General features: G+C 46.8%; 1 protein-coding gene across 2 annotated transcripts in view; it reads right to left on the bottom strand.

Annotated features, from left to right (window-relative positions):
* The window catches only part of DOCK4 (dedicator of cytokinesis 4), a 1,604,094-nt gene that overhangs the window by 896,109 nt on the left and 682,459 nt on the right, over nucleotides 1–25,526 (bottom strand). For both annotated transcript variants that reach the window (XM_078674485.1, XM_078674490.1), the window contains exon 14: nucleotides 12,480–12,604. In XM_078674485.1, coding sequence (XP_078530611.1) covers nucleotides 12,480–12,604 — 125 coding nt within the window. The remainder of the gene's footprint in view (nucleotides 1–12,479; nucleotides 12,605–25,526) is intronic.

The following is a 25,526-nucleotide window of genomic DNA, read 5'->3' as shown; positions in this document are numbered from 1 at the left end:
ACAGTATGCCACAGGTTTTAAAACACTGCAATAGACAGTCTGCCTTACACGCTTAAACAGTCAATTTCCCCAGCAGGTTGCGGCAATGGTATGTGTAATAAAAGCAGTCTGAATTTCATTCTTGGCCTGTTGAGAAGTCTGCTGAAAATTAGAGGCACAGATCAACAAGAAGGTAGATCTAGGTGTTTGTCAGTATGGCTTGCATCATGTTTGGAGGATGGATAATAAAGACACCTTCCTTTCGAGCTGTCATGCGTGTCACCAAGTATCAGAGCAGCAATGTTTAGTGTGGTGAAGGTGTTGCAGGGATTCTACTCTGGAATAGAACTATGTTTAAGACCATAGAACATCAGCAGGTAGGGAGAGAGTCACCATACCACCTCAGCACCTATATCTTGAGTCCAACTGTTAGAACTGGGGGTCTCTAGTTGGCAGGGGTAGGTACCACTGTCCAAATAGGGACCCTTGCTTCTAGTCAGGGCAAGGAGACAACCCTCTGAGATAACCCCTGCTCACCCTCTAGGTAGCTTGGCACGAACAGTCTAAAAAAGAGGCAATGCATAAAGTATTTGTGCCAACACTCACAGTAACACAGTGAAAACACCACAAACTGACTCCACAACTGTTTAGAAAAATAAAGGTATTTAATGTAAACTACACAAGACCAAAACGACAAAAATCCAACATACACAGTTCAAGAATATGGTTTCAAAAGAGTTCTTAAGGTTGCGTAATTATTCTTTAGGTTGCGATAGAATTCTCTACGTTGCTATAGAATAATCCACAGATGCGTGAAAAGTTCACAGTTGCGTCACGTTTACTCACAGTACCTTTTAGTTGCGACAAAGTTCCAAAAGCAGAAGCTGGTGAGGTAGAAAACAAGCGATGCGTTGCTCCTGGGACCCTGGGGAGGCGATGGGACAGCCCCGCTGCAGCAGCGGGCGTGTTGCGACGAAGCCGGTCTGTATGGGGAGGAAGGCCACTTGTATGGATTCCGGTGCGTAGGTTCAGTAGGAAGTTTATTCTCGCAAAGGTACGATGCGACGATCTCTGGAGTTGCGACGATCTCCGGGGCGACGATGCGCAGACCAGCGGTGATGTTCTCTCTCGCAGCCCCTCGACCCGATGGTTTCTGCGACGACACTCGCAGCGATGTGATGCGGTCCGCAAGCAAGCGGTGCGGCGATCTCACCCAGCGACGACAGGCTCTGCGACGACACTCGCAGCGATGTTCGACTTTCCCGCACCGGTCTGGTGCGTCCCGCAAACAAAGGATGCGACGGCTCTGGCAGCGGCGTCAGGCGCTGCGACGACCTCGGCCTTCGTAGCGGCGGGAATCTTCTCGCACTGTAGGGGATGCGCTCCGCAAGCGAGCGATGCGACACTTTTCAATTGCAAAAGTCTCTCAAGCTTAGTTTCAAGCTTCCCAGCACAGGTACAACTTCCAGAGGCCCCACAACTGGATCAAGCACTCTAGGAAGGACAGAACTCTCTCAGCAGAGTTCAGGGAAGCTGGGGGTGAAGTCCTTTTGTTCCTGGGACTTCAGAACAGGGAGCCAGCTCTACTCAGGCCCTTGGAGATTCCTTCAAGACAGGGGACACAGCTCAACAGCAAAGTCCTTCCCCTCTCCTTGGCATCAAAGCAACAGCAGGTCAGTCCAGCAGAGCAACAGCAGGACAGTCTTCCTTCTTCATTTTCAGCTTTCTCCTTGGCAGAGGTTCCTTCTTGATTCCAGGATGATCTAATTTTCTGTTGTCAGGGGTCCTGTACTTATACCCCTAAAGTCTTTGTTCTCTCTGTGCATGTGGGCCCTGAGCCCGGTCTGAACCAGTTCTGGGTGTTTCCTGAGTACTTTGTTTTGCTGGCTGCTTCTTTCCTTTCAGAGTGAGTGGCAGGGTCCTCAGCCGCCCAGCAGGGGGGTGGAGCCAGCATTGTGGAAGGCAGGCACAGCCCTATTCAGCCCAGGTGCTAACTCCTCCCACCACTCCAGTTGCAAATGCAGTCATTCAGCCTAGGGCTGACTCAGCCAGCCTCCTGGGGAATCCCCAGCCCCTGTCACTCTCAAACCAGACAGTCAATACACAAGCAGACCAAGGCACACAGAAGGGTCAGACAAGAGAACAGCAACTTTCTAAAAGTGCTGTTCTCAAACACAGGATTTAAAAACAACCTTTCCTAAAAGATGTGTTATTAAATTCTGAGTTCAGGGATACTAGATACTTATGTCCTATCTGGCTCCTATGGAAAGAAATGCTGTTAACCACTGTAGCCAGCATCCCCCATGTTAATCTATGGAGCCAGATAGCCTTACAATAGTGAAAAACGAAAATGGCTGTAATTCACTACCAGAGCATGTCACCTGCACCAGTACATGCTCTACCTTTCACATACACTGCACCCTGCCCAGGGGGGTACTTGGGCCTTCCATAGGGGTGACGGATGTGCACAAAAAGGGAAGGGTTAGGCCTGGTCAGTGGGGACACTGACCAGGAGGACATGGCAGTTTCTAAACTGCACATAGGCACTGCAGTGGCAGGCCTGAGACATCATTTTAGGGCTACTCATGGGGGTGGCACAATCAGTGCTGCAGGCCCACTAGTAGTATTTGTCATCACCAGCCCTGGCACACCCAGTGCACTTTACTAGGGACTTCTAGGCGATACAAATATGCCAATCATGTATATCCAATCATAATAACAATTTACACAGAGAGCATATGCACTTTAGCACTGATCAGCAGTGGTAAAGTGCGCAGAGTCCTATTGCCAACAGCCACGGGTCAGGAAGAATAAGGGAGGAAGAAGCAAAAAGTTTGAGGATGACCCTGCAAAAAGGGCAAGTTCCAACACCAACTAGCTATAGTGCCTCACTTGACTGCCTAACCTTACTAGAGAAACTAGTGAATTGACAACCCAGAACGTAACACTCTCGACCCTCTCAGGTATTGTGGTAACCGGACACACCCTTTCGCTCTCTCACTCATACTTGTCCACAATAAGATAACCAGTGGTACATAGCTGCCTAGAATAAAGTTTTTGAGATACCCTAAGTACATTATTCTGGAATTTGAGTAAACACATTGTCCTGAAAGGCTCATGTCCATGGTGAACAGGAACAGGACGTGATTTGCGTAGATAATGCTGTTTTAGTGTGCACTTTAGTAGGGACTTATAAGTAAATTAAATATGTCATTTGGTTTTAAGACAATGTTACAATGTTTGGAGCAGAGAGCACAAGCACTTTAGCACCGGTTTGCAGTGGTAAAGTGCGCACAGTCCTAAAGCCAGCAAAAACAGGAGGTCTGAAGGCAAAAAGGTAATGGTAAATCATGCTAAGGATGCCAGGTCTAACACATTACTATGCCAACCGGCTACTGTTTTCCTCATAGGAACAGCTCCTCATGGCAGGGGAAAAAATGGGGAAAAAACCCCAACAGACAATCCCGGCAGACAATACCTTTCCAAACAGAGATGCATAGTCAGCGCTTAAATGTCATGTTGAGAACCAGCGGAGACCGGGGCCAATGCCGAAGCCACAGCGTCAACATCAATTGTCGGTCAGATTCAACTCGCCAGTCTTCCCTGGCTGAAAGGGTGTCGACTTTCAAACAAGTTTCTAAGCCCAAAGCACTTGTCCACTGATGAGACATCCCCTGGTGGCGATTCTGTACTTCACCTGCTCAGAACTTTCCTGCCAGTGACCACAAAAGTAACAAGGTTTCCACCGGATTTAAACCTCACACCAAGGACCTGCACTTCACGAGGCTACCATCCTCGAACCCTCCTTCAGATCCAGCCTGCAACCTGACCTGCCCATAAGCCGTCAACGAAAACTGTTCTCCAGAAAATCTTCTAAGTCAGATGGTACCCGTTCCACTGTGTTAAACCTGGTCCCTGCACCCAACCAGCCGTAGCTCGTGGCCAGCCTTAACATTTGACTTGAAGTTGGTCTGGCATGACCAGATAACCACCACTGGTGTTTTGCATTTTTAGGTGCTATTTTGACTTCAAAATTCATAAAAATCTTATCTTCAATTTCCTACATCTGACTTTTGTTATTTTGGGGTCTATTTGGTAATTAAATGTTACTCTATTTTGATTAAATTGAGTGGTATTTTTATTGTGCGGTGTTTTGTCCATTTATAACTGTTTTGGTACTGGTAAATGCTTCAAACATTTCTCCTAAATTAAGCCTGTATGCTCTGTGTTACAGGTACAAACGATTTAGCCTAGGTTTAAATTATTGAGACTTAACTGGACCTGGGACGAAACTGTGACATTATAACCTGGTAATGACTGACATCTCTCCCAACTAATAATCCACTTTCTCAAATTGTCAGTTTTGGAATTCTCTAGTTTTTCATTGCGTTGGATGTTAAGCTAGTCAGCTCAAATAGCCAACTTTTTTGTTCTTGTTTACCTTTGTCAGTGTTTAGTTGGTTTTCCTTAAGTCATTGCTCCAACATTTGTTACACACACTCTTGGATATCAATTACGAATGAAGGGATTCATAAAAGGTTTATGTTAATATCTTGCTGCTTCTATAATTAGGACTTTGACCGGGTTCATGTTGAAATGTTCCCTTTTCTTGAGTCTCCGAATTATACAATTCCCCTTTCAAGTTGCTTCACTGTTGATAAAGGAGTTGGTACTCCACTACTATTGTGTTCACCTACGACCTACAATGAAGGCAGAAAAGAACAATTTTGGAAGAGCAGCATCAGATATGGGTATGGACTTTTGAACGAGTGGTGCAAACCTGTGGTCAGAACTACGTGCTAATCATCTTCCCTTCCTACCCCAAATAAATGTCATCACCATGTGTGCTTTCTACAATCTTCGTGTACAGCGTTCGCTATCCTTCAACTTACTTAAACAAGCCTTTGCAATGCAATAGGTCTCGCAGCATTAAAGTTTGAGTTATTGGCATTGTAAATGACAATGCTATGCATGAATTTTTTTTTATTTGCAATTGGTAAGGGGCGCCATTCCCACACCTCCGCTGTGCGTGTCTCCCTCAACGCTGTGGACTCTCAGGGGGGTCTCTGAGACTCCTGGGTATAAAGGCTGGATCCTTCCCCAACAAGGGGAGAAGGAGTGCTTTGGAAAAGGGCACACACAATGGTGGTAAATTTAGGGATAGTGATGTATTGTGTGTTTTACATATCTGTATGCAAGGACAGAAGCAGCAAAATGCCAGTCAAGCAGCACACTATGCTAAGCACAGATTTTTAGTTTATGCGTTTGCACTGTTATGTTATGTTATGTTATTAGATTTTTAAGCGCAACAGCTGCCCCAGCAAAGGGGCGTCCCGGCGCTGCCAGATAAAGAAACAAAGGCGGAGGCCGTCCAGGAACAACAAGGGGGCATACTATAGTGATGGAAACAGAAAGGTATTAATGGCCTTCCGGAAATCTAGCATATGGATTGTACAGTGAATGGGGCTGTACAATATGGCAGCCCTGTGCCCAGCAGACTGCCCCACTACTGGCTGTCCAACATTGATTGGCAGTTGTTCTCGCAGTTGATAATCTTCGAAGGCCCCTCCCCGGGACTACTTTAAGTGGAGACGCTCTCGAGGCCTGGGGGTGTTACAGTCCCCCCCACCCCCCCCCCCTCCCAGCACTGGTGAGGACTGAACCCTCCCAGCAGCGGGTCTGCGGGGCCGTGGGGAAGGGGTGGGTGGAATTACATCTGCCGTCGCACGTGGACATCCGAATCTTCCATCACTTCTCAGGCACTGGTACTGATATAAATCTCGGAAGGACCAAGGGCTGAAAGGAAGCTGTCACTGCGGGTGCGCAGGTCTCTGCAGCAAGCGCTTAGGCCCAGGAGCTACCTTGCCGAGGTGTGTAAAAGGCGTTACCACTGGTTTTCTAAAGTTATTCATTTCACCCGACTGACTACTGTGCTAAGAGAACAGATGTTGTCAGAAGGGGGCTCCGTTCACGTTTGTTTTGCAGTTTTATACAGCGCCAACTTGACCCAAAGGTACTGAAGCGCTTTACATGAGCAGTAGTCACAGTGCACGAGGACACATTCACTTTTGTAGGCACAGGGAGATGAACTGATTTGCCCAGAATCCCAGGATGTTGAGCCCACGCCGAGACTCGAACATGGTTTCCCATTTCCCTAAGTCGACAGCTCGAATCCACGTGCGCTCTCGTCTGTCTTGTCGAATAAATATTTCGAACAGAAACCCCTCGAAGGAGAAAAAAACGAGGATCGTGCAAAGTGCACATTTAACTCAAGCAGAAGTTAAGAAGTGAGAAGACGCCCTAAGCAAAGCCAGAATGTGCCCTCAGAGTAGTGCCACGCGCACAGGGGCGTGCAGATTGCTCGTGCAAGCCAAATGCGGGGTTAAAACTAGACGTGATTGCTTCTCAGATCTCAAAGAGGAGACGAAATAAACTGTTCTGGAAATCGGATAAAGAACTCCCAATTATAGGCTAAGTGATTGCACAGAGGGGCCCATGAAGATTGGGAATATTGGAAATAGAGCAGAAAAGACGCCCAAGGCGCACTCGTAAAGGCCACGAGATAATAACAATAGAAATAGAAAAAATAACAACACATTAAAATACAAAAAAAAACACAAGATACTGAAACATATCAAACAAGAATTACCTTTCAAATTATATTGGCAAACAACTCTAATGCAGGTTGTGTCCCCAAATAAATTATCACCGCCGACGGGCCCGGGATTCCCGAGGAAACGCTGTGCCCGCCTCCCTGCTCGGGGCCGCGCTGCCATTGGCGGACCCCTGAGGCAGGAAGCCAGGCAACGGGAGAGAAGACGTGGGCCGGGCCAGAAGAAAGAAGGAAGTCCCGCCTGCTGCTGGGCTATGATTGGCTGCCCGCCGGGATGGAGCAAAGAAGCCGAGTCCTCCCGCGGCCCGGGGCTCCTGTGAGCTAGGGAGAGCCCCGGGGCCGCCCCAGAGAAGAGAAATCCTGCGTAGCCAGTGAGTGGGGTCCGGTGCTGGTGTGTGTGTATGTGTGCGATGGCGGCGGCGGCGGGGGGTCTTTGTATGTGTGCGTGCGTGTGTGTAGGTGCGCTGGTGTGCGTGTGGGGGTCTCTGTGTGTGCCTGTAGGTGCGCTAGTGTGTGTGTAGGTGCGGCGGCGGCGAGGGGGGGGGTGTGCCTATGTATGCGTGTGGCTGTGTATGCGTGTGGCTGTGATGTGCGCATGCGTGAGTGTGGGTGTGCGTGCACGCAGTGTAATCCAGCCGAAGAGAAGCGCGTGGCAGTTTCTTGTCCTTCATTCCCCCGAGTCAGCTAGCTATAAGTCTCCACCTGGACGCATCGTTCGGATGCGAATTCCAGGCTCGACCTAAAAAGCTCACTGTCACCTTACAGTTGTGTTCTCCCGCTTGGGGTTATTCCACAAACTGTACACCTGCCTTTCAGACAACGCCTTTGCCAAACTGTACCTTAATTTTGCCCAGAACTGGCATGACCACATCACCCCCGCCCTAAGAGCCCTCCATTGGCTTCCTGTTATGGAAAGAGCAAATTTCAAAGAGCTCTGCTTCGCCCAGAAAGCCCCACATGGCAGGGCACCAGCACCATGCCATCTAAGACGTTTGGCCCATATCACTTGTCCAGAGATCTAAGATCGATGAACCAGAATCTACTTTCAACCTGCTCGCTTCACCTCAAAAAGTCCGAAGGTAGATCTATTCACATTAACTCACTCACATCTAAGACTAGAAAACAACTTTTTTAAGATTTAATTAAATTTAAAAAAAAAAAATCTACAATTCTTTTACGGAACCTCAAGCTTGCTATCATCACTTGTCGTGATTAGCTGCTGGATTTTAGACCACTGAACACTTCTGATGATCAGTCAGATAGATGCCTAAAAACCAGTATTTCCAGATGTGGTCTTCCATGACTCTCTCTCACGACTTTAACATCTCTTTGCAGATTATGGTATAACGCTGTCCCTACCAACATGAGCAACCTGTACATTCATTTACCTCTGTTATCTGACTGAAGACGTGCTGAGGCTACTACTAGGGACATGTAGTTCAACAGAAAAATCTCCACAGCGGATCAGAAAGAAAGCACCTCAAATTTCCAAAGTCCCATCAATAGTTCAAGTTCTTTTGTGCTGCCCAACCTCCAAGACCTGCTGCGGTTCGGTCCCACTGGAATCCCAGATAGACAATTTGAAGAAAAAGTGGAGGCAGCACCAAACGCAAAGTAAATTGCAAGAGACCAGAATTTTGCAAAAATAGATTTTTCTTTTATTTTCTTTTTTTCAAAGTGCACAGGACAGCCAACGCGTTTCGCTCCCCTACCATGGGAGCTTCGTCAGGGCAGAATTCAATAAATATTGGTCCACTGCGGCGTATGAATAAAGAAAGCAAAATGCACCAATATGATGGTACAGGTACTAATCAAAGTTGCCGTAAAGCAGCTACGTAGAGGGCCGTGAAGTATGTTGAATCGAATAATATCAAATTGTCATCAGTAGATATATTTTAAAATCTATTGCGATGTCACAGAACGAATTAATGAACAGGCAGTCCTTGATAAGCCGCTGTTACAAAGAACTCGGACAAGGTTCTACGTAAATAAAGGCCCCCGGCGAAATTTGACAAAAAAAAAAAAATTCGCAATGGATTTTAGACCTAGGTCTACAGTTAGATTCCCAATGCTCGCATTCCTGCTTCGGGTTGAAAGTAAGATACTCTGAAACCCTGCCCACTGACACCATCTTAATAACCATTATTGAAAATGCTCTCATTGTCAGTGACCAACAACAGGATTGACAGATACCAAGGTAGGGGTAGTTCCTCCTTCACCAGAATGGTCACCTAAAGTTGAACCAAGTGGCAGGTTGTCCTGTCGCAGGAAGACCTAAATGTCAGATTTTGGTGCCCTCATACACCTGTTAGGGTGTCATGCTTCTTCATTGGGTGCTCCTACTCAGGCCAGCGCAGCAATGCCTGACAGGTCTGGGGGCTCTTTGTCGGAGATCTTTTGATTTGAAGACACCAAGTAGATGAGTGTAAGTGAGAGAGCTAACAGTGTAACTAGTGGTGTAAGTGAGTGGTGGATAAAATAGGCTCTGGTATCCTACAATCAAATTTGTATAGAGGAAGTGTACCAGGTCTAGATAAAAGCAGTGGTGCTATTGTGCAGTCTTCAAGTACCAGGATAGCTTTAGTGTAGAGTGGTCAACATGTTTCGTGCCTCGGTAGCAAAAGGATCTGGCGGCACTTCATCAGGACCAAAAACAATAAAGGGTGCCCCAATCTGAGGCTTCTGGTCTCCCTTCTAATAAGGGATGACCTACCAATGTTCACCTGCCTACCCCTGAATGTATGCCGGCCTATGGTTCCACCTCAAGAGAGGCAGAATAATGCTCCTTAGGAAAGATGGAGGGTCCCGGGCAATTTGAGGTACGCTTGTTGGTGGACGGGACTCTGTCATCTCACCTACCCGCCTCCATCGTCCTGGAACCATTTTCACATTTTTTACATCTTTTCCTAGGTCTACAGTCAGATTCCTCATGCTCTCATTCCTACTTCTGGTTGAAAGTAGTGACTCTGAAACCTTGCCCACTGATATCATCTTAATAACCATTATTGAAAATGCGCTCATTGTCAGTGACCAACAACAGAATTGTGCATTGATCCTTCCTAACTTTTCCATACCCTTCAATACAGTAGACAACAATATTTTTTTCATTTGATTGGAGATGCCTGCAGAACAGAGGGGCCAGTATTTATGGGTGTTGAGTTGTTTTTCTTAAGTTATACTCAGCAGTTGAAACTTGGTCCATTTTTCTCTGAAACTACCAAAGTGTCCTATGGGGTATCTCTTGTATCATTGCTACCTCCGGCCCCATTCCAAAGCACAATTGTTATATTTACCCTTTAAGTCAGCAGCTCCTACAGTGGATACCATTGGGTCTATACTTTAATGATACATAAATCTGTCAGGAGGTGGAATAGTCTGAAAAACTAAAATGCTGTCATTTACTGTTTTTCGCATGTGTACCAATGGATGAGTTAAAACTGCTTCTGTCTCAATGGATCAAAAACTGAACAAAGACCAATATAGTATAGAGACTGTATGCTACTCCCATTGAACTGGCCTTCCAACAATGCGCAATGACTTCCGAGGCAAATGCTGAATTAGTCTGGAGTTATCTTCAACATAGGGTTGACATTCATCCCTCAAAGTGACCAAAAACATTTTCTTTAAAACAATTTGTGCGCTTTTTGGGATTTGTCAGTTACTGATGGTACGATTAATCTCTTGCCATATCTGCAGTACTTTCAGGACATATCCATTACTGGAGCTAAATCTACAGAGGTCTCCTTGCAAAAATGGCAGGTAACAAAGCATGAAAAATGATGCAACAATTCTGAGCTTAAAAAGATCCAATCACGTGTCTTCTTGCAATAATTTCTCTCCTGTGATTACCAGTAAACCAGAGGGTTGAATTGAACCCCTTCCCCCTGTCATTGTATTATAAGAATTTCATAGCAACATTCTTGAATACTTTTTTACGTAGGTGCACGAATACTACCGGACTCGATGTCCAAGGCAGACCTAGAATTCCCTCTTTGATCTCCTAAAACAACACAAGAGGTTTGCACCAAACCCCGGCCCTCAAAATGGTCATTCCTCTGTGATCAGTTTCTTTAGCCTCTTTGCCTGGAGGAAGACTTCAGCAAGTATAGAAAATGTTTTTCGATCCACTACGTCCACCAGTTATTTGGAATTGACTCAGTTCGAGCTTTTGTGCCAAAACTTCCATTCCTAACAACAACCCCTCAAGACCCTGAGCCGAGAGTGAGTTGAAGCATCCTTTTGATTATCATAATGTAAATGAAACATAAACAAAATGTAGCATGTTTGTTATAAACGCCCGCCAGAGCCCTGTCATGCTTTTGACACGCCGGTTCCCACCCACGTCCCGCTCACATCCAAGCAACTTAGTACAAGTGAATGCTTTGCACGGTGCCTGTGGCATTTTGAAGCTCGCTGGCATTCCCCATTCAGCTCTCACGCTTCACGCGGAGCTTTCACAATCATCTGGTTGGCAATAAAGGCAAAGCAATGGAACACATTTCACGGAGTGCATTCAAAATATCAGAGATGTTGGGAGCTTAGGACATGGAGTTTTCATAACATTTGATTTGTTCGAATTATACAATTTCCCAAATATTGGGAAGGACAGAATGAAATAATGCAGCTGTTTAAAATTCAAGATGCCCCATAGATGACACCTTTGCATTCTATATTTTCCGAAATAATGCCTGGCTGTCGTTTTTTTCCCCAAACTGTTTTGATTTAAATTTTGCCGAAATACACACAATAAGTATCTTAAAAGATACATTCCAGATAATACACGACATATCAACAAATGCAACATGGGGCACATTATAAAACGTTGTTTGGACTGTCATGTGTCCATACAGCCTTTGTTTGCATTATACCATCAGAATCAGCCGCTGTGTGACATTTAGTGACTTTTAAACATGGACCCTGCGCGCCCAGCTACTCATTATCTGTTCCTGATGCGCAGGTGTGTTTGAGTACTGGCATTCCAGACATTGAAATAGCCTCCATCTATCCCAGACTTTCTTGAACATTTTGGGACAGCCTCTAGCTGTACACGCCACTTTTCAGTTTGTCCATCCTGTCTTGCTTGTACGTCTGTGCCTCGGTGTCTTGCATTTGAACTGCCGACACAAGGGCAATATAAATGATGGCAGAGGAAGACACAAAAAACACAAAATAGATACGAGGAGTACAACCATGTGATGTGCACAGTAGCGGCTCCTCTGTTACGGCGGAGAAGCGTCGCCCCACTGCTTTCAAGCAGTGCGAGATGAGAAGTAGAAACTTAAAATGATAATAACTTTCAGTTATTATCATTTTATGTTTATGCTGCTTTGATGTTCTACTCTGCTCACGGAGCAGGGCAGGAGAGGAGTGGTTTTCCCACTCCTAAGCGCACACTGACTGTTTGGTCGGCCCTCTGAAACATCCCAAACCAGTCATGAGTACTTTCCTCGTTTTCCATGCAGGCAGCATTAAAGCCTGCGTGGAGAATATGCCCAGGCCCCCATTGCCTGGTTGAGCGTCTAATCAGGACGCTCAAAACCAATCACAATTGTGATTGGTCAGGGGAGCCTGGGTGCCTACCAACCACAAAGCTGCATTGAAGCATTGTGATTGGTTAGTGGGGCCTTGCTGTGCTTTCTGTTCCTTGAGGAGAGCAGGAGCAGAGACGCAACACCCGGCAGGAAGGTAAGTATATTTAAAAAAAAGTTTTTTTTAATTATGTGCGAACCCCCATCCCGTATCTAGGTGTTTTTATAACAACAATGGTCATTTGGCTAATACATATATTCTCATATCAAATTTTAATAACAACATTTACAAAGGCTAATGTTTACATCATTGATAAACGGAGCAAGTTATTCCACATTCAAGTGATAAAAGAAGTTACCTTTAAAATTTGGCCCCCGCTGTCCACAATGTACATGGTCACTTCCACATTCCTGGCAACAGTCTTCCCCCCTTTCTCAAATTCACCTCTTTCTATTGTTATATACAGATCATTCCTCATGTCGCCTGATAAAAACAACAAAAATCACAATAAATCTTTTCAATTTAGCATCAATCATTTATTAAAGAAGTCGAACCCTTAAAAGTGGCCAGAAGTTGTAAATGTGATTGGGTTTATATAACAATAAAGTCTGTGAACAACAAATAAGGCTTCTAAGTTTACCGTGTGTCATATTATCTGAATATCTTTAACCCCTTGCGTGCTTCGGATGGCCCCCAGCCGTCATGCGTCACGGTGGGTGTGTGCGGAGGACGGCGGGGGGCCGTCCGAATCCCGGCCACTATTTAAATTGCCCGCATAGGGCGAAAATGTGAACAGCACCCAAGGGGTTAAGCCAAACGCCAGTATCGTACACTTAACGGCCATGTCTTATGTATAATGAGGTGACAAATATTAAGAATAACGAACACTGAATAAGCCATGAAGCAGGGAGGAATGCTACAATTATATTTTGATGAATCACTTTATGAAGGTAAGTTCAAAATATCACTTAAATATTTAATACATTATTTCCATCGATTTCATATAATAAAGAACCAATATTCATACCAATTTTAAGGGAAGTAAATGAAACTTTCGAAAATATTTCTCAATTTAAACGTTTGCTTCCTTTTTTACTTACCACAAGTTAGTATAAGAAACCTACTTTTGCCGAATAAAGTCAGTTTTTACATAACCAAATGAATTTCAAAGCTAATAATCCGTTAAAAAATATTTTACAACGTATTCATTTTTCAGTCTTACTATAAGTTTCAAAAATACATATATATACAAGACTTATGCAAACAATAGTACAGGAAAGCAATGACCCACATCCAGTTTGTATACTGCCTTAGTGTGTTTGTGTATATATGTATATATTTTTTTCAAAGTTCACTGAATCAATCTGTAAGTCACTCATTCAACCATTCAACTTAAATGTAGTCGAAGATGTATTTCTCTAAACTGAATGCTGTGTGGTGTTGAAGTAATTATGATCGGTGTTGATACAGGTGTATGCAAACTTGCTGTTACACAAAAACAATTAACGATGTAAGTCGTCTGGAAAGTTTATGGCGTGAAAGGGGATGCCGCTGGCAACAGGTAATGAATTTAAAAGGGTTTGGCGAGCAACATTAGATGAGAACAAAGAAAGAGGACTACAATTCCGTTTACTTATTCAGGGAGCATAGTTTCTCAGCTTCCAGCTACTTCAGTGAGATCCAGTCCACGCTGTTTCTTCACACATATGGATGGGGTGCATTTAAATACAAATCGGCTGATACAAATACTTCCTCTTGTGGCAGATGCTTGCTCCAACAGTAGAGTAGGTCAAATTGGACAAGTAGTTTGCATTATGTATGGAGTGTTGGTTGATGCCAAGGAGAGGCATTTACACAATAATATGAAGCTCTAGTAAATGAATAAAACAATCAACAAAGATCTTTTTGCAGTTTTTTTTTTTTGAACAGCAGTAGGTTGGGTGTGGCTCTCAGATATAGTCTCAGGGTCTCATACTTTGAAATACAAGGGTTTTACCATGAATCTTAGTTAGATGATCTTACGGGAGTTTATAGATGCTAGACTTATGGGTGGTGTGGACGATGTTGCTAGGTCCTGAGCGTAGCTAGTGACCCTAATTCAATAAAGTTCTTGCATGGATATTGGATTTGATCCTCATTTCTTTGCAGAGCCAATTGTGGGATTTGAAGTTAGGTTTTATTTGGTCCTATCTTTTAAAGGTCCAGCCATGACACCTAAATCTGGAATTTCTGATCTAGATAGGAGTTTTTTGTAGAAGGGCAGTGTAGGAAATGTTACAATGGTTTAGCAACGGCACTAACAAAGAATTAACCAATATAAGTGGATGTGCTGTCTGGAGAAAAGGTAAAATCTTACAATCTTACTTATGATGATGAAGCTTTATTGTTCAGTTAATTAAAAGTTACAATTAAACCACACATAATACAGAAAACGAGAAGCAACGGTTATTTAAAAATTGCGTTAAAAGACCAGCAATAAACAATACTCTCTAAGTACTGGATCATTCACTAGGAAGAAGGACTTAATACAATGGAAAACACCATTTAAAAACAGCGAAGCTCAAAGAAACATAAGTATTTGGTTAGTGCAAATTTGAAAGGAAAAGTGCTTAGTGCATTAGCAGAGATGGCAAGTGCTACCCAACGGTATGTACTAAGCCATAGGAGGGATCGTCAGATCAATTTGCAAATTCACAAAAAAGTGCTTTGTGCGGTGGTAAAGGTAGAAGAGCGAATGGCCGACCAGAGGCGCTAACTGTAAGGGGTCAGTACGATTGGCAGGATTAGTGGCCAGAGGGAGGGTGAACATAAAACGAGCAAGAGGCAGGTGAGACATGAGCATAGTTTTGTAGGCACATCAAGCGTAAGAACTTAGGACTTTGAAATGGACATGGTGCAAACAGGGCTTGTGCAGTACAGTTGTAGTCTCTCACTGTAAGACCTGTTTAACAAGTTTTATTTCCACCAGTCTCATGAATTTTAAGAATTTCCCGCGAAGCATTCGATCCTCTCCTTGTAGACAGGCTACAAATGCCTGACGGCATGTACGGATTCTGTTCCTTATGAAATTTGTGTCAACAGACTCTTTTGCTCTGTCATTAAAGCATGCAGGAGCAAACAATATAGCAGATGTCTTCCTTTGGATATTGGCAAAGTCGGTCTGTGGACTCAGTGGCCTTTCTCAGCTAAACGGGAGAGTTGCATTGTGTGGGGAAGCAGCCCAACCAATGGTTCAACAGCTTAAGTTTTGCCCTTAACCCAACAGTTCCTCAAGGTATGGTTGTGGCTTTAGTAACCGTAGGTACCTATTGTCATCAAAGCATGTGATCTTTTTGACAGCAGGGCTTTGTCATTTAGAGAGGAGAACTTTTTAGCTACTGAATTTATAGTTCTATTAAAAACCGGCAGATTGAATGTTACAGCCCAAAGTGCCTTTGCCCGGAACGTCGTTAGAGACAAGTTCAAAGAATCATGTGCCTGGGAATTTACTGGATCTGATATAGCCATCCACAAGGGTCTTTGCCTATCAGGACTGACAGGGAATGCCAAGCACAGACATAGTTTTCACAGAGCCACTATCAACACAGCTGAGCGCAGGGAGGAAGAGACAAAGAATAGAGTGTGATGGAAACTGGTGGCAGAAAGCAAGGCACTGGGTTTTTGTAACATTGGAACAACGTGGAGGAGGGTGCTTCAAGAGTGGCAGATGCCAGGTACTATTAGTTGTTTAATACTGGAATGGGCTCTCTGAGGGCAGGTGGGAGGGTGGCAGGACTGCAGGTATTAGGTGGATTTTTAAATAGAGGGTTGGGTGAGCCTATTTCGAGGGTGCTATACTTGGATGCCCATTATTTGTTTATTTGGGGCGGGAGGATACGAAGGAGGGTACAAAGGAGAGTGGCCAAGGTGGCTAGTAGGACACCAGGTTCATTTTTGTCTCTAAACTACAGTAGGGTGAGGAACATTGCATTTGTGACTCCTCTCCCCCTTTGCGGCTGATCTATAGGAGTACAGGGAGACATTTATAATATAAATTATACATTATTAACTGTGAAAAAGACAGAGTCTTTCACATCAGGGTTCCAAGACAAATTAAGCTTTGCTTTAGTTGTCTATTTGATGTCACTTGGAACCTCTCAGTGAAAACAACCCCATTAATGGCAACTACCAATCTAAGATTTTATATAATATATATATATATTATATGTATATTATATATTACACACACACACACACGCGCACACACAGTGGATTGGACTTGCTTTTGAAGACAAAGAATCAATATAGTTGCAACTATGTAATGAGTTTTGATATTCTTTGTTGTTACTAATAATTAGGTTGTGGTACTATATCTCTATATAAGATCAGTGAATCCTACTTTTAGCAGATGACAGTAGTAAGAGACTGACAAATAAACTGTCCTGGCCAGTACCACATCTTGGCCAGAACTCATGCCTTCTAAATCCCCAGTAGACATGGACATGGTAGCGCGTAGCCTTCATCTCCTACACTGATGTCAACATTAGGTCCGGTTTATTGGACTGTGTATGGGGGAGGGGGTGGGGCAATGGGAAATATGTATATAGCAGCTTTAAAAAAGTTCATTTTATTATCTATGGCATTATATGGTTGAGGTTGGCATGCCTTATTGCTCTGGTTGCTATACTAGGGTGAGACGTAACTAATTTGTCCTCGGGTAGATAAGGCAAGAGCACCATTCTCTTTAGTTGAGCTTACAGTTCGATCATTCCCGGTTGCTTATGGTGCAGATCAAGGTAGGTGTTAAATTGTAAGAGGGTTCAGCGAGCTGTGGATGGCAGTACTGGTGTCACTCAGTTAATGCAATGGGGTGGGCATTGGATGGGAACGGTTAAGGATCCTTGATAGAATTTGTAATAGCCTCAGCTCAGCAGCCTCTGGAAGTCAGTGGGTGGAGTAACTTGGTTTCTGCTCGGGCGGCTGCACCGGAAGTTGATACATATCTTCAAACTGATTTCATCACAGCTGACTGGTTATAATCCCTTTTGTTTAAACAACGTACTGTAAGTCTGCCCTTGCATTTCTTTTCACAACATGCAGGAGCACATTTCTCTTTCCTCGGCGCACTACAGGAAGGATTAGAGATTCACTGGGCAAACAAATGGCATTTGGAGGGGAAGGAAATGCAGCATTTTACAATGCACAGATAACAGTAGGACAGCTTTAACTCTGCCTTGACAAGCCTGTCAAGCAAATCGCTGATTTAGAGGTTGGAAGCCAGGGCCAGCTGGCGTCTCACAAATGTTCTAGCTTCCTTCTTAGGCATGTTCGGAAGTCAAACCGGCTTCCCTTTTCTATAGTTACGGATAATTTAGCCAAAGTAACACCCTTAACAGAGAACAATTGTAGGAAACATGTCTATTTCACCGTATCCTGCTATGCCAGGGCTTGTGAAATGTGAATTCCAATTGTGAAAAAATATTTTACACCTGAGATTAAGAAACGTACCATCCCCCGTTCAAAGGCCCTCAACTACGGGGAGGCACATTATGTCGACTTGCATAACATGACAAGATAAATGCGGTCTTTAATTAAGGATGGATCCATTTTTACAATCAAGTCAAGTAAACATTCCAAGTAAGTAACTTTTCTCTCCACGAGCATTATTGTCCTATTCCCATGTAATTGAATTCTTGTTTTATTGTGATCAATTACCTCTGAGAGAATTCATTGAAATAGCACAGGTTTGTGCTTGTATGATTAAAAATTTAGAGGAAGTGGGTTTGCAACGCTTAGCGAAACTGGGGCTCATGGGCCGTGGTGAAATTCAAATTTTCTCTGTGGTTTACAATGGTTTGTGTAGTGACATGTAAGCAACACTCATGTAACACACACTTTTGGACTGTGGCAAACTCACTGCAGCAAGCTTCAGTTTAACACTGGAGCCTGTGCGCTCAATGAATCCTGGTGCTGGCAAATATCATGCATGCTAAAAAGGGGTTACATGCCTCCAGTAACACTTTCTGGTGGACACTCACGGAATCCTTACATAGTGATCCCCCAACAGGATCACTAGAATCCGAAAACTAATGCACTTGCAACTGCATGCTGGCAGGTGTGCTGTCGGCCTTCATCACAACTCAGTCCCACCTCCAGATATGACAACACAGAGCAGTCTATAGGCACCAACCCTGTGTGCTGACTTCAGTTGTCCACGCCCTGAAATGCAGAAGTTGGCTCACAAGACTGAATGTGTCACAGCAGTGTGCACAAAATAACTTGAGACCACTTGTTTCTGCCAGTGCATTCCAAAGAAAGATCAGGGCAGGCAGGGAGGAATCGGTCATTAGATAGAATATCCACCAGATAGAGCATTACCTAAGGCAACAAACGTAGTCGTCTGGTGACTTCTCCTAGCTGTAGATTCCTTATCTTGTGAACCAGAACCAATGAGCGTGGGTCTGAGGAGTGTATTTACACCAGGAAGTCCTGCAGGACTAAGCAGGCAAAGATACCCTTTGCTGACTTGTGAATCAATGCAGATGTCTAAGTATTCGCTTATCAGATGTCCAAAACTAGAACATCCTGAACAGGACTGCAGTGGTGATATTTGCCCTGGTCGAACAAGCCCTAAAGATCTCTGAAGGATTCTTTTTTTGGCCAAGACATAACACAGGTTGATGCAAAGGACAATCCAGCACGATAAGGTCTGTTTCTGGACCACCTTTCCTTTCTTTGCTTCTGTGAACCCATCAAGTAGCTGTCACACAGTACAGCCTCATCAGGAAAAATGGTACAACTCTGATTAACCTCAGTTTCTTCATTGGAAAGAGGTAGCTCCAGAACTTGTGTTGCCTTGTGAACCATCATAACTAATGCCATGCATTCTCACATCAGAGTCCGCAAATGCAAATCAAGGGCAGATTCAGGGAAGTCACGGGCATTTTGCAAGTTAATGTACAAACCAGCATCACTGTATTGTAGTGGTCAGAAAAATATCTGTATCATCATCACCATGCTACACTGGGTAAGGTGTGGTTCTGAAAAATACGGATCCGTAATAGTCCCGGACTCGAGAATAAAAACTTCGTCTAAATAGGACGAATTTGGTATCAAAAGACCGGAAATGACGAGTACATCAAGCACGTATATTTTCAGTATATTCGAGTGACAATTGCGCCTCGAAATCGTCATTTACCTTCTGAACCCTCAGTTGCATGTTGCCCTCTACATAGGCCTTAATCCAGTCGAATTTGATTCCACAAGGACACGTACTCCTTAATCGACTTCTTCCTGACCCCAGTACAAGTTAGAACCATTGCCCCAGGCCGAGCTCGTTAGGTCAGTTCCCTCCCAGTGGCCAAGCAAGATAGTATCTAGGCCCAACCGGCCATAAAACCATTTCAGCACGCACACCTGCCATATCTCGCTCACATCTTTCTTCACTCCTTTCTCCTCACTTATTTTATGGTGGGGAGGTGACCATTTTATTAGGGGTCCAGCGATATCTGATGAAATGTTGGGCCTTGCCGGATGATTTGTTATGGGCAGCACGACGTGAAATATGTACATGTCATCATGACTCTGTTTTTCTTTTTGTAATCAGTAACCATAAATGAAATACCGCGCACCCAAGGAATGTTTCGCCAAAGGGTGAATATTAGGTATAAGAAGAGAAGCCTGACTTCATGAAAGTGTGCAGTCTCCTGAATATACTTGTATCGTACTTCTAGGACCCTGTCACCTTGGTTGCAGCCAATAAACTATTCTTTGACTTCACCTGGAAGACTCTGAAGTTTCTGTGGGTCTGACTCAGGAGAACCCGAGGTCTTTGGTGTGTTGATCCCCTGGCACCGCTGGGTTACCGGTTCGGTACCGGTTCCTAAAAACCCAGTACCTCATTTGGCGCCCAGCGTTGGGGCGTTTCCAGTGGTACCAATCAGCCTGAAGATCGTGAGGAGCTTCGTGTGAAAATTCCGGAGGAGGGCCCACCACCTCATCGACCCCTGCATGTCGACGTGGTCCGAAGGTCTTTACTACGAGGTTCCCCGCTTCCCGACGGCTACAAGGACTGCTGCCCTGGCTATCGCCCTGATGTTGGACCCTTGACATTTTCGGTAGAGCGAAACGCTGAGACGAGTCTTCTGGTGAAGCCATCGATAATTTTCAGTTAAGTATAAGTGGAGCGTCTCCTAGTCCTTAGTTGGACTTACTTTGTGATATCTTAGAGATACATAAAGGTTTTTATTGGTTCTTGCAAGTACCATAACCGAAGGACTCGTGTTTTCACGAGCAATATCGTAATCGATAACTCCTTTGAAGTTTTGGAACTAGACTAGAGAGAAAGGATGCCTAGTCTTAGACTCGGGAATTTGTTTTGTCTTGGTAATAATAATAGGGACTCCCGATTGGAGGACTCATGTCCGGTTCCTCCAGTTGGAACTCCGACTTACGAGCTGTACGTTAAACATGGGGTAGGCCCCATCGTTTACAACGAGGTATGGATTAAATACACTAGGAAAGACGGTGTTTTAAAATGGCCCCAATATGGTAGCTTTGATTCTGAAATTTTAGACAACCTTGAAGTTAAACTCTTCAAAAAGAAAGCCCGGCCGGCGATGTTTGACTCTTTCCGCATATGGCGCAAAGAAGCCAAACAAAAAGAAATTAAATTAGCTAAGAAAAATAAGAGAGAAGAAGGACTTTCAGTAATGCAAGCTGCCGTGCAGTTTAAAGATAATGAGGAAGAGCAGATAAATGAGCAATTGCACAGGCAACGTAAAATGGCAATAGATAAGTGCTATCCAGTTTTGCCGTCTTTTCAGCAAGGGACAGAAAAAGAGCGTGAAAAAGACCAATTAATGTCGCAATTGTTAACTTCGCCACCCCCCTATGCGCAGAATGCTACAGCACCCCCGCAACCTCTTGTTGCACAAGCTGTGCCTCTGGCTTTTCCACAGCACCCACCAGCTGTTCTTCAGCTGGCTCCTACTTCTTCGGTGCAGCCTCCTCCAGGCCCACCGACCACTTCTGTTTCTCCTGTGTTTTCTACAATCTTGCCTACTGTACTTTCTACAAATGCCCCTTCTATGATTTTGCCTAGCACCACATCTATCATTCCTCATACCTCTTCTGCCATCTCTGCATCCGCTTTACCTCACCCCGTTCTTTCATCTGTTTGTTCTTCCGTTTCACCTTCCCTTCGGCAGAAAATGGCCAGTACTGTTACTAATCTTCTTTTACCACTTTTCGGGTCGCCTGCTACGACCCCTAACATAGGAAGAAGACAGTTGCGAAGTCAACTGCCCGATTATCAAGAGAGAGATTCCCTGAATAATTTAGCTCGGAAATGGGTCATGGACACTGCAAAATATGATTTACAGTCTGTCATGGAAGTTTTCCATCAATGGGAAACAGCGACACAGAGATATGTGTTCGAACAGATGTGTGTTTTTCTGTGCGAAGATTTAGAAGACAATGATCAGGATTGCCTCCCACAAGAGATGTGTCGTATAAGGTTTAAGTTTGGTCTGGGTATGATTATAGGTCCCGATGTAGAAGGAGCAGTTGAAATGCTATTATCATATCGAAGTAAGGGAAGTACTTCTGGCTCACCATCGGAATCTAGTGCATCTAGTAGGAAAAAGGCACGACAATACCCTATGAGAGAAGTTCCCCCACAATGGAGAGAGGGTGACGCGACAGCTGTCCCACCTGTCCTGCCCCACTTTCACCAAGTATGGGTACATGTTCCATGGAAACGAGCTGAAGTTTTAGCACTCAAACAAACACTACCAGATCCGCGTAAAAATCCTGCAGGGTACTATAAAGAATTATCACAAACTGCTGGGTCATGTATTATGAATTTGGCCGATATCGATATGTTATTCGGGAACGTCGTTCCACAGCCTTTATGGGGAAAAATTTGTCATGAAGATCATGACCAGAGGGGGCGTGGCTTGAGCGCCGAGGGAGATGGCGGCGTGAGCCCGGAGCTCCGTGCCTCCTTCCCCGCAATACTCCTGAAAACGGGGCCAGAGGACCCGCAAGTGCCCCGGAGCCGGTGGCAGACCTGAAGGAGACTGGCCGGGCGCGACCTGAGCTGCTGGCGGCGCTGCAGCGCCGAGATCGACCGCCGGTCGCGGCGGCCGCCTGAGTGAGGGGAGAGACGGAGGCGGGCAAGATGGCGGCCGCGACGGAGCCTTAACTGACCGAGGGCGGAGCAGCGGTCCACACACCCGGAGCACACGGTGGGGGCGCGGCCGCTGTCTGCAACGATCCCAACGGCGATACCCCCCACAGTGGGAGGGGCTCCCTGACCCTCGGCTGCGGTGCGCGGCGACCGCGATCGCTAGGACACAGGGCCGCCAGGTGCGTCACTGCTGGCGGAGCTCCCAGGCGGCCTCATTAGCCTGGAGAGCGGAGCGACGTCCTCCGACCCAGCCCTGGGCATTGCACTTGATGGCGGGTGAGCGGGGGCAGCCCTGAGAGGTGGACCATGTGGAACGGGAACCACTGCAGAACGGCCCGGGGCCCCCCCCGCCCCCCCACCTCCTTTCTCTCGTTGCCCCCTCGCCACGACTGAGCGAATGGTGGTTAGAGACCGCGCCAAACTTCCGACAGCGCGCCACACTTGAGCCGCTAGCCCAGGGGAGGGGAGACGGTATACTATAGTCCCCCAGGGGGCGGACTGCACGGCAGGCGCTGCTTCTGGAGTGCGGCAACGGAGCAGTGGGATCCCGGGGTGCACAGGAGCCGGCCACGTGACTGAGGCCCGAGGGAAGAAAGAACGAGCATCCACTGCCCCCGGGGGCCGAGAACCACGACAGGCGCCACTGCTGGGGTGCGACATCTGTGACAGCGCGACTCCATAGCGTACAGAGACGGGCCGTGAGACCGGGCCCGGGGGGGTCTCAGCCAACCAGGCAGGCCGAGCAGGGCGAAGTCAGCCACAATGGGGAAGCCGAGGACGAAGGCGGAGGAGGCTGAGCAGTCTGCTGCGGCGGAGGGGGGCCCCACCGGGCAGACAGACCTGCAGCGTTTACAGGACCGGATACTGGAAGCCATAACGGCCACTCGAGACGCGCTCCACAACGATATTGCGCAAGTGGCGTCTGGACTGGGCTTGCTCCGGGCGGACCACGACAAATTGAAAGACAGGGTCAAGGACGCTGAAACGGTGATCAAGGACCTGGCGCCGGCTCACAAGGTGCTGGAAGGGAAGCTAACAGAAGCCCTGGACCGCATACGCACCCTGGAAAGGCGGGCGGAGGACACGGAAAATAGAAGCCGGCGCAGCAATGTGCGGATCGTGGGCGTACCAGAGACGGAGGGGGCGAGGGACATGGTTGCCTACATGGAGGAATGGATGAAAACAGTGGTGGCGCCGGAGGGGCTCTCCTCCTTCTTCACACTGGAGCGTGCACATAGGGTCCCATCGGGGCCTCCCAAGCCCGGGCTCCCACCCAGGCCGATCATAGCCAAGTTGCTCCATCACAAGGATAGGGACTTGCTCCTGCGGAGGGCTCAGGAGGCTGGCCCCTTCCAGATTGCGAACAGCAAGGTCACGCTTTTCCCGGATTTCACCTTCGAGACACAGAAGCAGCGGGCCTCCTTCCTTACAATCAAAAAAGAGTTGCGGAATGAGGGGATTGCCTACTCGTTGCTTTTCCCAGCTAGGCTCCGAGTGGTGGTGGACGACAAGGCGAGCTTTTTTAACACATCAGCAGAGGCCTGGGACTGGTGGGAGACCTACAAGGCTGGGACGGATGGCGCCAGAGCACGGGAGGAGCGGGAGAAGGAGCGGGGGCGCTCGCCACAGCGGCCGCGGAGGTCGAGGAGGCTGAGGAAACGAGGGCAGGGGAAGATGGGACCGACGGCCTCCCAGACTGAGGCAGAACGGCAGGCCGCACTACTGGAAGTGGGAAAGCTGAGTCAGGCGGAGGGCCCCGGTTCTGGGGGGGCCATGGACTCGGACGCTCTTGTGTCGGCCTCCGGATCAGAATCGGACCTTTCTGAGATTCATCAGACTGGGGGGCCGCTGGTGACGCCGCAGACGGCGGACGAGATCCTGAGTGTCTGAACTGCTGGCGGAAGACTCTGGGTAATGTTTGGGAAGCTGGGAGGGGGACCCGTGCCTCAGTATATAGCGGGCTCCGGGGCACACCGGGGCACTCGTAGCAGGGAGGTCATGGGGAATTGGGGAGGGTGCGAGGAGCTAGGCGGTGCAGCCCCCCTCTGGACGAGGCCGCACTCCGTAAGCCCTTAAGGCACCCACGGCTACGGCTGTGTAGTTACGACCTGGGTCGCTCAGGTGTGGGAGTTTGGATGGGGACTGATATCTTGGTATTGGGGCCTATTCTGGGGGAGGGGGGGGTTCCACAGTTGGGGATTGTTTACCCTTTTTGAAGTTTTTAACCCTGGGTACACCACGGGTAGGACTGTTGGGATGTTTTGTTTTGTTAAGGGGGGGCATCACCACCATTGAAGGGCGGGAACTGGAGGAAATGTGTCGATCAGATCGCTGGGACAATGGCTAATGTGAATAACTTGAACTGTATTACCTGGAATGTGCGGGGCCTACACACTATGCAGCGCAGACACAAGGTACATGCCTATTTAGTGCGGAGGGGAGTGCACATTGCCATGCTGCAGGAGACGCATCTTACACGGCAGGAGGGGGCAGCGCTGCAGAAAAGGTGGCGGGGACAGGTTTTTCATACCAGCTACTCGGCATATGCTAGGGGGGTCCTTATCTGGATTAGAGCAGGTACACCTTTCCAGCTCACGCGCCAATGGGTAGACCAGGAAGGGAGGTATGTGGTGGCGGAGGGGAAGTTGGAAGGTAGAGATGTGGTCTTAGCTAGCGTTTATGCCCCGAATTCAGACCAGCTGGCTTTCCACACGACACTGTCGGGAACACTGGCTCACTCCCTGGCGGGTCCGGTCCTGATGGGGGGTGACTTCAACTCAGTTACGGACCCTTTGTTGGATAGGTCCCACCCCCCCCTGCACGATTCCCCAGTACACAGACTATCTAGAGGTAGGAGGGAGTGGCAGGAGAGTTGGGAACTGACGGATGTCTGGAGAGGGCAACACCCGGCTGACCGGGATTACTCATTTTTCTCCGGGCTGCACGACTTGCATGTCCGTTTGGACGCGATACTCTGCTCCCGGGAGGTGCTGCCATGCGTCGCGGGATCGGAGTACCTGTCGAGAACGATCTCTGACCATAATCCACTCCTGATCCGGCTGGCTTGGGTGGCGGGGAAACCCAGGATCCCGACCTGGAAACTACGGCCTGAGACCTTAGAAGACCCCATATTCGAGGCGGCCCTGGCGGAGGGGGTGGCCTCATATTTTGCGGAAAATGAAGGGACGGCGTCCTCCAGGGCGATGGAATGGGACGCCTTTAAGGTAGTGGTGA

The sequence above is a fragment of the Lissotriton helveticus genome, chromosome 1_1 (assembly GCF_964261635.1).
Source record: "Lissotriton helveticus chromosome 1_1, aLisHel1.1, whole genome shotgun sequence".
Classification (NCBI taxonomy): Eukaryota; Metazoa; Chordata; class Amphibia; order Caudata; family Salamandridae; genus Lissotriton; species Lissotriton helveticus.
The sequence above is the reverse complement of the archived record's forward strand: the minus strand, read 5'-3'. Positions and strand labels throughout refer to the sequence as shown.